Here is a 12020-nt window from a genome sequence, read left to right as displayed (position 1 = left end):
TCCATGGGGTTCATGGCCTTTCAGAGGAATCATGAACCATAGTCTAGATTCTGGAACCTTTGAAAGGTAACCATGCCCCTTCAGCGCCCTTCATGGCCTTCCAATCCCTCCTCAATTACATTTCTATGCCTTCCATAGCCAGTCACCCACTATGCATGATGTGCAGAACCATTGAGCCATATAATAATGGCAAGTCTTGAAATACTGAGGGAAAAAACACCCATTCAGAAATCTACTTTGAAAAGAAACTGCAGTTCTTAAAAGCTGAGAAAAGTGTCAATCAGCCAGAACCATTAAAAGCAGAAGCTTTCCCTCACTTCATTCATTCTGTCAAATAAACAGATAGAAATTGACAAAACAGAACAAAGAAAGAATAACTTAGGATAACCTCATAAAAATATCAAAGCAAACACTCATCAAATTAGAAACCCAGCTGTGATTAATAAGTCTTGGAGCACAGGCATGAATGTCAGGAATTCATAATAAGGCCATCTGGGAACTCTTCAACAGCAATAGATGGCCAGTCATTTGCTTGTCCAAGTGAAGTGGACAGCAAACCAATGTGGGGCAGAATCGTTTGAATGCTACTATTCAGATGCTTCCTGCAGAAGTGACAGCTGGCTGATGGGGGAATGGACTAAAACTGGAAGTCCAGAGACTGTCTCCTGGCATCAATAAATGGAGATGTTCAGGTAGAGTTGTAAAATTCTTGCAGCTAGAACCAAGGGAAGCAGAAGCTCAGAATCTTCTTATAAAATCCAGAGGAAACATTTAACTGGCCTTCTTGAGCTATGTGAGCTTATTCACTTGTTCGGAGGCTAATTTGCTGCCAAAGCCAGCCACAGATTGACAACAATGGAGGAGGAAATGGAGCCATTCTATTTTAAATGCTCACCTTTTCTGCCGATGACTGACTTAAAATTGATTCGTATGTCATCTAGGATCTCAGTAAATGCAATCTTCGCTTGTAGTGGGGCAGAGACAGGTCATTTTTATCAACGATGAACTGCAGAGGATTTAAGTATATTGAGGATAGTGGACTCCTCCACTGTTGCCCACAAATATTGTAGCCCACAAATAATCGTCCACCTCCATCATCCAGACACTATGCACATTGATGAGATTTGGAGACTATCCTTGGCTCAACAACGAGCCCACTTCTTGCCAGGATCACATTGCAGCAAGACCTCCAAAGAAACACACCATTTTGCTCCTTCCTTGCTGACATGGTAGATGGTACAGAAGATATTTGTGGCACATCAGAGATGTTTGATGTTGATGTTAATAGCACGTGCAAAGAGTAACAACCTCACAATGACAGCAGTTATACCAGAGAGCAAGCCCCATGATATTAGACCTCAACATTACATTATTTCTGTGTAATTGATGCTTCCTACTGATTAATCCGATATTTATGTGCAATTTTTATCAGAATTTTTGCAAGAAATATTTCATTGAATTAACTTTACCTCTGTATAAACCAGAACACCAAGATAGAAGGGCAACTTGCAATTTGCAAAACACAAATTTAAGGCTGACATCAAAACGTTCTTCATACAATGAGTGATCAACACAGGGATTGGGCTTCTGAATCGGGTGGTAATGAAGGATTATCAATCCTTTTGGATGGATTGTGTTAAAGATAGGTTCATTGACCTTCCTAATTTGTATTTACATTTTGATATGAAGTTAAGGGTTCCGTGAACTTGGATATTTCTAAAATGGTTGATCATTTTTATTTTCCATTTATTGTGTAGGTTTTGTATCAGCTGAAGGGTAATACTCAGATGTTGGTCATAAATAGTACAAATTCCGGGCAACGAAAAGCAGTCCATGTCCTTCCTCCGGGTCAGTTGATGGACAACAAAGCCCAGTGCGTCCAATTTAATTCACTGGCTGGTTCAATGGAAAACACTGCAATGCATCCAGGTGAAGGTACAGTACATAATAAACAGAAATAATCTGACAGCAGATCAGGTTATCCTAAACCCAGGGAAAGACTGAAAGGTGTCACACAAATGGATAATTTGCTTCAAATTATTAGATATGCGCATGTAGAAGAATGAGACTCATCACCTCTCCAATGTGACCCTGATGCTTGCCACCTTTAATGTGTCAGTTCTTGGAGCAATTATTGGGCTGGATTTTGCATTCAATGGCAGAGCTTAACAAAAGCTGTCAACAAAGACCTTGTAATCTCTGTGGCGTGGTTTTCCCCTTTCCTGACAGCAGTTTGTATCTGGCACCAAGGAAAGGAAATCTTTTGACATGCAACACCAATGTTGTCAATCAGCAGGTGAGCAGCCAGTTTCATTGAAGTATTCACACAAAGCAAGCCAGCAAGTTAAAACACTTGGGGCAGGGTTCACCAGCCTCCCAGCCGCTTGTTCCACGCAGCGGAAGGCAGCTGCCATCCGCTGGCAGTGGAATTCTCTGGTCCTGCTGCTGTCAGTGCCATTTCCCATTGAAGTCACCCCACACTGCCAATTTGGGTCTGAGAGTCTGATGAAGGGTCATCCAGACTCAAAATGTTAACTTTTCTCTCTCCGCAGATGCTGTCAGACCCACTGAGATTTTCCAGCATTTTCTGTAGACTTCTGAATGCTGTTTGTTTCAATGCAAGTGATCTAACCACATAGTCTGGTATCATTTTACCTGTGTCGTTTTTTCTACTTATATATTTATATTAGAAACATACCTTTAAATAATCAATAAGTAATCTCAGTACAGACCAACATCCTCTTCACTGGCAAATTGTGTTCAATTCAGTGTGCTGATTTAAATTTAAGTCACGTCTTTTGATGTTCTTACTCTCTTAGAAGAACAATAATTTGCATTTATATAGCTATCCTAATACATCCCAGGATTCTTAACTGAAACATCCTCTATGAAATATTTTGACATTGAGCTAGAAGGAAAATAAACATAAACTTGATGAACAAAGTAAGTTTTAAGAAGAATCTTAGAGTTACAATGGCACAGTAGAGGCCATTTGGCCCATTGAATCCATGCCAATTATCTGTAGAGCAATGCAATCAGAACCGTTCCCCTGCTCTATCCACAGAGTCCTGCAAAGTTATTTCCCTCATAACATACTTGCTTGTCTCTACTTGTACCTTCTTAAAGAGGAGAGAGCGAGACCCTGAAACTGCTTCAGCTAATTTGCTCCTGAGATTCTCATCAATACCTTTGTTGTCTCTCACCTTGACTATTTGAATGTTCTCCTGGCCCACTTCCCATCCTCCACCCCACAAAAACTTGTGCTCATTCAAAGTTCTACCTGTATCTCACCTCATACCAGGTCCTTTTCAGCCTCCACCGCTGCACGTGCTAGTCTACACTGGTAGTAAGTTTGCTGATGATATACTTTTAAAATCCTCATGCTTGTTTTCAAATTCTTCGATAACCTTATCCCTCCTTTTCACTGTAATCTCTACCAGCCCGATAAGCCTTTGAGATCTCTCCACTCCTCCAATTCTGGAATCTTGCACATTGTAGAAGATTTCACAGTTCAACCAATACACCTCTTTCAATTTAGTATACTGTATTTACCTCTCTGTTCTACATCAGAGAGGTCAAATTCAGATTTGGTGATCAATTTGCAGAACACCTCTGTGACCCAGAACTTCTGATATTTTAATTGTCTATCCCATTCTCACTCTAACCCTTCTCTCCTTAGCCTTCTACACTAGTCCAGTGAGACTCACTGTAAGCTTGGAGGGCAGTAGCTCTTCTACTTACTGCCTCCTGTACACCAATCAAGATTCAACACTGAGTTGCGCAACTGCAAATCAAAACCTCTGCCCCATTTTTCCAGGCAATGGTTGTCCGTAATGATTCCGTTTTACATCTCCTTTCACCCATCTTTTGTTTCTCCTTTGCCTTGTTCCATCATCCCTTTTTGTCATCTAATCTGTCCTGCCTTCCACCCTATCACAGACCCCTTTTGCTTTTTCTCCCTTTCCCTATCTTTGTAGTTTATTAGAATATGTTATAACTTTAACCTTTTCCAGTTCTGAAAATTCATTGACCTGAAACATTGGGTGTGATTTTGAGCCCTCACTCTCCGTCCATGGGAATGGCGGCATGCACTCAAAATCCGGAGAGACTCAGAAAGTGCAATTCACACCAGCGAGTTTCTGAGTTCTGATCTTCCAGCCCCATCTTCGGCAGAGTAATGTGAAACACGCCGCGGGACCCCATGAAGCTCATTTTAATACATCAGCATGTCATTATTGAACACTTGCTCCAGGACTTTACCCTCATCGGATATTCAGCAGGCACTGGCGTGATGTCAGGCCGGCACCATTTGCAACAGGTTCACCTGTCGGTGGGGTCTCCCGGGGGCGTAATAGTGAAGAAAGCCCCAGGGGGAGAGGAACAAGGTCAGGCAGTGGCCTGGCAATGCACCCGGCACTGCCCCTTGGCACAGATTGGCACTGCCACATTGGAACCAATCCAAAGCCAACCTCGCAGTGCCAACCTGTGCCAAGGGGCAGTCCCCAGTGGGAGCCTCATGGTGAATTGGGGAGACGGTGGTGGAAATTCATTCAGATTTGGTTGTGGGTTGGGAGTGCACGGAGCAGCAGAGGATGCCGATGATGACCATTGGGGGGTGGATAGGTGGGTGCTGGCTCCAACTGGGGGGGAGGGGGAAACAGGCTGATGATTGGGGAAGGAGCCGATGATTGGTGATGGGGGAAGGGGTGGAGAGAGTAGTCCCTCAGACCTCCATGGTGGACTGGAGGGTAAGTTTATTCCTGTTATGATCGGGGCACCATCTTTAAAGGTGCAGCCAGGTTTTGCCGGTGTATTGAGGCCCTCCCGCCTGCATAATGGCATAAAACAGTGTTGTGAGATCTGAAGAGAAAACCAATCTGTTTCTCTGAAGCCGGAAACAACATTCTGCCATTTTTGGTAAGATTCTCCCCCTCCCCGCACGAACTCTGTTTCTGTGTCCACAGATGCTGCCTGGTCTGCTGTGTATCATTAAAATTTTCTGTTTTAATACCAGTGTTGATGTTTGGCACAATGAGAGTTTATGATGCTAGGCGCTGTGGGATATTTGTTTGGGGCTTGGTGGTGGCATTTGACACCTACTGTTGCTGGACACCGAGAGGAAAAGAAGATGGCTCCAAAATGTCACATGGTGAACTGCATTGGATTTGTACCACTGAGACTGGAGTTGTATCCATCACTGCTAGGCACAGTTGACTCTGTTTTCATGAGTGGGAGCATCTCATTTAGATATTCATGGTTGGTTCTTTAGCACAGATCCTGTGTAAAACAGAGGATACTTTGCTGAGGGTGCTTGGAAAATAGCCAATTTAGGCTGAAGATTCAGCTGCCGGCTAGGGTGCAGCAGATAAGTCAGATAAGTCTGGATTATTCAGTTCATTTAGTTATCTGCTCTGAATGGCTCATAAGTGATTTGTCTGACATTCAAAACTGTCTTTCACTGGGGTATCTGACATGAACAAGTGGACAAGATCACAGAAGAATGAAAAGGTTGCATACTTTCAGTGAGACCAGCTTCATAACCACCCAAGGAGACTAAGCAGGGGGAATCTCAGACAGATTCTCTCATGTCACATGGAAGGCGGTGGCACTAGGTGCCAACTCTCATTACCCAAATCTGCAAAGCCTACTGCAAGACATGCGATGACTTGACCAGGGTAGCCAAGCTAACACATTCTCCCTTTTCTTCCTTAGGCACATTACATTCTTCATTCTCAAATTGAAGAACTACATAACTAACCCAGGTCATGGCACTCTGCTTAAAGGGGACACTAACTGCAACATATGTCACCATCTCCCCTGACAACACTTACTTACAATCAGAATGTTAAAACTCTTTGCTCCAATTTACCAGGATGGTATCATTAGGTTTTTTGCATCAACTGGCTGATGCCACTTAGCAGATGACTCAATTGCCAGCCTTTAATTTTAATGTAGTTTTTGAAGAAACTTGTACACGGTGTCTAACAGTGGCTGGGGAGGAATCATACTTGACATTAAGAAACTCATTTATATGAGGAAACTACTATTAGATTACTAAGGAAGATCTCCAAGGAAGATAAATGACTGAGGAATATAAGAAAAAGGAACAAGAGTAGGCCATTTGGCCCTTCAAGCCTGCTTCGCCATTCAATTAGATCATGTCTGATCATCTACCTCAATGCCATTTTCCCACAGTATGTCCAGATCCCTTGATGTCATCAGTCTCCAGTAATCTATCGATTTCTGTCTTGAACATGCTCAGTGATTCAGCCTCCACAGCCCTCTGGGATGGAGAATTCCAAAGGTTCACCACCCAGAACTTCTGCCCTAATTTTCTGGCTATTCAGATGAACTGTCACAATTGTGGGCCCTTGAAACACCAAAAACAGTGTAGAATTTCAGACTCAATGGGCCTTATTTTACCATTTTGATTCTAAGTGCTGGGCAGACTTGAAACTGGGAGTGTTTCAGATCCGACTTTTAGACCCGTTCTCAGGCACCCCCATACACACTCTGCCTGAAAAAATAGCAGCGATTCTGAATTGCTCTGCAGAAGCCTGTGGGCGGGGATTAACGTGCCCGAAACCCTGCAGCTCCGATTGGAGCCTTCAACTGCGCATACGCAGTAAAAAGAAATTGAAAAACGCTCCCCTGCCACATCCCTCTTGGGCCTGATAATGCCTCCCCCTGGCCCCCAAATATATTACTGACCCTCTTATCCCCCCCCACCTCCGCACTACCCAGACCGATCACGGTCGCTGCCCCTTCCCCCGCCCCCCCCCCCCCCCACCGATCGCGTGCAGAGTGGCAGCGGACCCCCCCTTCCCCCCCACCAATCACCCACAGAGTGGCAGCGGATCCCCCCTTCTTCCCCACCGATCACACGCAGAGTGGCAGTGGACCCCTCTGGCCCTGCACCCCCCCCCCCCCACCAGAGAGCCATCAGACCTGCCTCCCTCCCCCCCAACCAGAGAGCCATCTGACCCACGACCCTCCTCCCACCCCCTACCAGAGAGCCATCTGACCCACCTCCCTTCCTCTCCACCAGACAGCGATTTGACCCACTTCCCCCCCACTACCGATCTGAGTCAGAGAGCCGCCGGAAGCTCGGAACTTACCTCCTCAGAAGCTGGAGTGCCCGAATCAGACCTTTGCGGAACATGTCTGTTTCGCACGGAATCTGGATGGGTGAACGCGGTGATAAAGGGGGAAGTGCCAGTACGTTTGGGCATCCAGCCCATTAAGTCAATTTTAATGCATGCAAATTGACATCATGCCCGTTTCGGGCACGATCCCGTCGGTGGCCATTTTCAGCCATTGGTAAAGGGGGAACAGGTGCGGAGGTGGGTGTGGATCACACTATTTGCCTCATGCCCGACTTTACCACGTTTTTGCGCCAAAAATGGGTGTAACTTGATGGTAACATCAGGCCCAATGTTAACCGTAATCCTCATCCTGAAAGCTTGCTTTATATTAAAGAAATTTAGCTTTTTAAAAATTGTTTCAAATCCTGTTTTAGGGAATAGTGGGGGAAATGTTGGAAGGATTAGCAGGCTGATTATCAACCTGTTTGAACAGTTTCATGAAACTCCTTCCATGGTCAACAAGTCCTGGAGTGTGACTGAAACTGGAGTTTCTGCTTTTGAGGCAGAGGCACGACCCACTGAGCCACAAGACCTCCACAAATTCAGCTGTAATGCCCTGTATCCTGTCTGTGAGGAAGGAAAATAAGATAAAGGACAGAAAGCAAGGCCTCTGGGCTCACCCTTCTCCACTGCTCACCATTACCTTCACAGGCTTGATCTCTAGTGCTTTCTCTTCATATAAACATACAAAAATGAAATACAGGAGAAGACCTGCTACACAATCTAGTCTATCCCATATTGTTGTAACAACTTCAAAATTAAGACATTTCCTACTCATATAATCTGATGCAGGTTAAATAGTAGTCTTAAATGCCAACACCAGGAACTGGTCTAGCTTCTCTTTAAGATATGCAGTGAATCAGCACTTACTACTCAAGCCAACATCTCATTCCATAGGTCACTATTCTCGGGAATAGAAGAAGTGTGTAATATATAGTTCAAGCTGATACAATTTATAAATGGGACCCCACGTTCTCTCAATTCTATCTGATAAATATAGTTTATTGGTACGAACACAATCTAGTCCCTTCATTATTTCAGACTGGCTCAAATCACCAAATCTTTGTTTCACTGTCGTACATCCTAGAACAAGTCTTTTTCAGTCAATTTGGGCGGATAGTGTGTATCAAGTTAAACATCAACCATGTGATGTTTTTTTAACTGTGTGAAGGGGCCAACTCTGAACGTAGTATTCTCAATGAGATCTCAGCATGGTCTTGTAATTGCATGTTTTGTTTTATATTGAATCATCCTGCAAATGTAGCCCCTTACTGTAATGATTTAGTATATTTACCATATCCTGGGAATCCACTCCTGCTTATTCTGAGTGGTATTTCAATTACCATATACAGTCCAGAACACCCCTCTGACTCCTAAAATATATCGAAAAGTAACCTTTACCATTTTTATTGTAATTATCCACATTTTCTCCATTGATCTTTTAACCGATCCATAGCAGCTTTTGTCGCCTTTAATTGTGTATGGTATTTGTTTCTTCGGTGAATTATTCTTTTAAAGCAATAAAAATATCTTTGTTTATATCTTATTTAGCTTGACACACGATCAGGCAGCCATCTTATTTTATACTTGATGTGCTTGTGTTTTTTTAAAGACCTTTGAGACATATATGTTTTCCTTACATTTGAAATATATTCGAAAAGATATGCCATTTATTTTCAGTATCAATGAAATTCCTCCTTGTGGGGTTGGCTAATTGATTCAAGTCCCATACCATTTTAGTGACATTAGAAATTTAAAATTTGGAATTAAGAATTAATTCTCACCACCATTGGTTGTACCAGCTAATTGAAACCTAATAATATTACAGTCACCGTTTCCCACCTGCACCCTTATGGAGGTAATGATATGATGTTAGGCTTGCTATTAAGTACAAGATCTAGTGTGTGATGTCTCTGGTTTTCTGAGTAACACTTTGTATTAACAGTCCAGAAATCTTTCAGCCACACTATTCAGAACATCAAATGGTCTGTCATTATGCCAATCAATGCCTCGAAAACGGAAGTTCTCCATGAAATGAAGACTATCTAATTCATAGGCCTTACCAGTTTGTGTCCATAGTGATTTACCATCTGGCTAGGATGTCAATAACAAAGCAGTCAAGATTCACAGCTTGAAGACAATATGGGATTGTCTTTAATATTCCTCATAGCTCAATATCTTGCCAACAATCATTCTCTAGGCTAACAAGTGAAAATGATCCTTGTCTATAAAGTAGTGGCGACATGGCAGGAAGAAGGAAAAGGGGAAATAAAATCACAAGTACGGAAATGTACAAAGAACAAAGAAGAATGAAGAAAATTACAGCACAGGAACAGGCCCTTCAGCCCTCCAAGCCTGTAACAACCATCCTGCCCGACTGAACTAAAACCCCCTACCCTTCCGGGGACCATATCCCTCCATTCCCATCCTATTCATGTATTTGTCAAGACACCCCTTAAATGTCACTATTGCATCTGCTTCCACTACCTCCTCCAGCAGCGAGTTCCAGGCACCCAGCATCCTCTGTGTAAAAACTTTGCCTCATACATCTCCTTTAAACCTTGCCCCTTGCACATTAAACCCATGCCCCCTAGTATTGACTCTTCCACCCTGGGAAAAAGCTTCTGACTATCCACTCTATCCATGCCCATCATAGTCTTGTAGACTTCTATCAGGTCGCCCCTCAACCTCCGTCGTTCCAGTGAGAACAAACCAAGTTTCTCCAACCTCTCCTCATAGCTAATGCCCTCCATTCCAGGCAACATCCTGGTAAATCTTTTCTGTACCCTCTCCAAAGCCTCCACATCTTTCTGGTAGTGTGGCGACCAGAATTGAACACTATATCCCAAGTGCGGCCTAACTAAGGTTCTATAAAGCTGCAACATGACTTGCCAATTTTTAAACTCAGCACCCCGGCCGATGAAGGCAAGCATGCCGTATGCCTTCTTGACTACATTCTCCACCTGCGTTGCCACTTTCAGTGACCTGTGTACCTGTATATCTAGATCCCTCTGCCTATCAATATTCTCTTTTAAAGGTTCTGCCATTTACTATATATGTCCTATCTGTATTAGACCTTCCAAAATGCATTACCTCACATTTGTCTGGATCAAACTCCATCTGCCATCTCTCTGCCCAAGTTTCCAACTGACCTATATCCTGCTGTATCCTCTGATAATCCTCATCGCTATCCGCAAATCCACCAACCTTTGTGTCGTCCGCAAACTTACTAATCAAACCAGTTACATTTTCCTCCAAATCATTTACACATATTACAAACAGCAAAGGTCCCAGCACTGATCCCTGAGGAACAGCAGTTGTCACAGCCCTCCATTCAGAAACGCACCCTCCACTGCTACCCTCTGTCTTCTATGACCGATCCAGTTCTGTATTCACCTTGCCAGTTCACCTCTGATCCCATGCGACTTCACCTTCTGCACCAGTCTGCCATGAGAGAGCTTGTCAAAGGTCTTACTGAAGTCCATGTAGACAACATCCACTGCCCTACCCTCATCAATCATCTTTGTCACTTCCTCAAAAAACTCAACCAAGTTAGTGAGACACGACCTCCCCTTATTCCAATGCAAAAATATTGAATAATTCGCCAGTACAAAATATCTCTGGTACTAATTGATATATCCTTCACACAACTTCAATGCAATCTGTGGCTAAGTGGCAATTTACATCTGAATATCATAGCTGTATTGCTTTCCAGAGTTTTATCATTAAACAAGATATTGTTTTTTTAATCAAGTGGCTGCTTTCCTGGGAAAAGTGTTACCTATGTCAGGACCACAAGCCTCAGGTTTCAACATGCAACAGGTAAGGTCGGAAGAATTCTGTTTAGTTATTATAAAATTATCGTTAAGATACTTAGACCAGAATTCTCCAGTTTCCCTTGCCTCAGTACCACTGCCAGAAAGATCGGAGAATTTGGCGCTCAACCAAATCTCCATTCACTGCAGCAGAGAATCCCAGCTGTGGACGAAGACGGAGAATTCCAGCCTTAATTTTAAAAAGATAATGAGTTTCTGTACTTAACAGAGAAGAATAACCTTTTTTGAAGAACAGAATATTTTACTTATATAAAATGGGTGCTTTGCTGTTTCAAGTTTCCTTTCCATTGTCCTAACAATGACCTGGATGTTGTGGTCAGTGGTGAAGTGACGGGGATACCTCTTACCTTAAAGAAAACTGACCACAAAACCCCAATAACCTCTGCAGTGTGTATTTCCCCTTTCCAAACATTAACTTGAAATCTGACATCAGGTCAAGGGTATCTCTAGGCATCCATCGATAGTGATATCATCAAGCAGGGTAAATAGCCAAACACATTGAAGAAATCTCATGAACGGCAAACCAAGTGTTAAAATATACCAATTGCCCTTCATTTTTTTTGGTAAATTTACAGAAAACAAAATAGAGATTAGATCATTAGCAGCTGAAAAATCATAAACTCAACAAAAAACTATGGCATTATCGTAATGGAAAAAATGGTATTATACAAATATAAAATTAGTTTTTCAGAAGCAGTAAAGTGTTCAGTGGTAGTTTTATGGTTTAGTGTGCTGTGGGGAAAAGTTATACCTCATTAGCAAAGCATAGGTTTTTTAAGGGTGAGGATTTTAACAGCATTATTACAGCATTAAAAGAGAAGTTTGCATTGGTTCAGTGACTTCTAATTGATTTCAATCTGCAGCCACATTGACAGAGCAACCTATGGCGGAGCAGGCAATCACTGACAGCAGCATCAGTAGTTGCTGTGTTTAACTGTGCATGTTCGGACACCAAATTCACTGTTCGTTCCACAGTGTAATGACAGCAAATAATGACAGCTTTGCCTTGATAATAGCTGCAAAATCCACCCAGAATATC

The 12020-nt window shown here is 42.9% G+C and overlaps 1 protein-coding gene across 1 annotated transcript in view; it reads left to right on the top strand.

Moving 5' to 3' along the window:
* Positions 1-5214, top strand: part of LOC144499263 (uncharacterized) — a 51602-nt gene extending 46388 nt beyond the window's left edge. The window contains exons 6-7 of the mRNA XM_078221378.1: positions 1758-1935; positions 5015-5214. Of these exons, the coding sequence (XP_078077504.1) occupies positions 1758-1935; positions 5015-5214 (378 nt within the window). The remainder of the gene's footprint in view (positions 1-1757; positions 1936-5014) is intronic.
* The last annotated feature ends 6806 nt before the right edge of the window (positions 5215-12020 follow it).

This window comes from Mustelus asterias, chromosome 9 (assembly GCF_964213995.1).
Source record: "Mustelus asterias chromosome 9, sMusAst1.hap1.1, whole genome shotgun sequence".
NCBI lineage: Eukaryota > Metazoa > Chordata > Chondrichthyes > Carcharhiniformes > Triakidae > Mustelus > Mustelus asterias.
The sequence above is the reverse complement of the archived record's forward strand: the minus strand, read 5'-3'. Positions and strand labels throughout refer to the sequence as shown.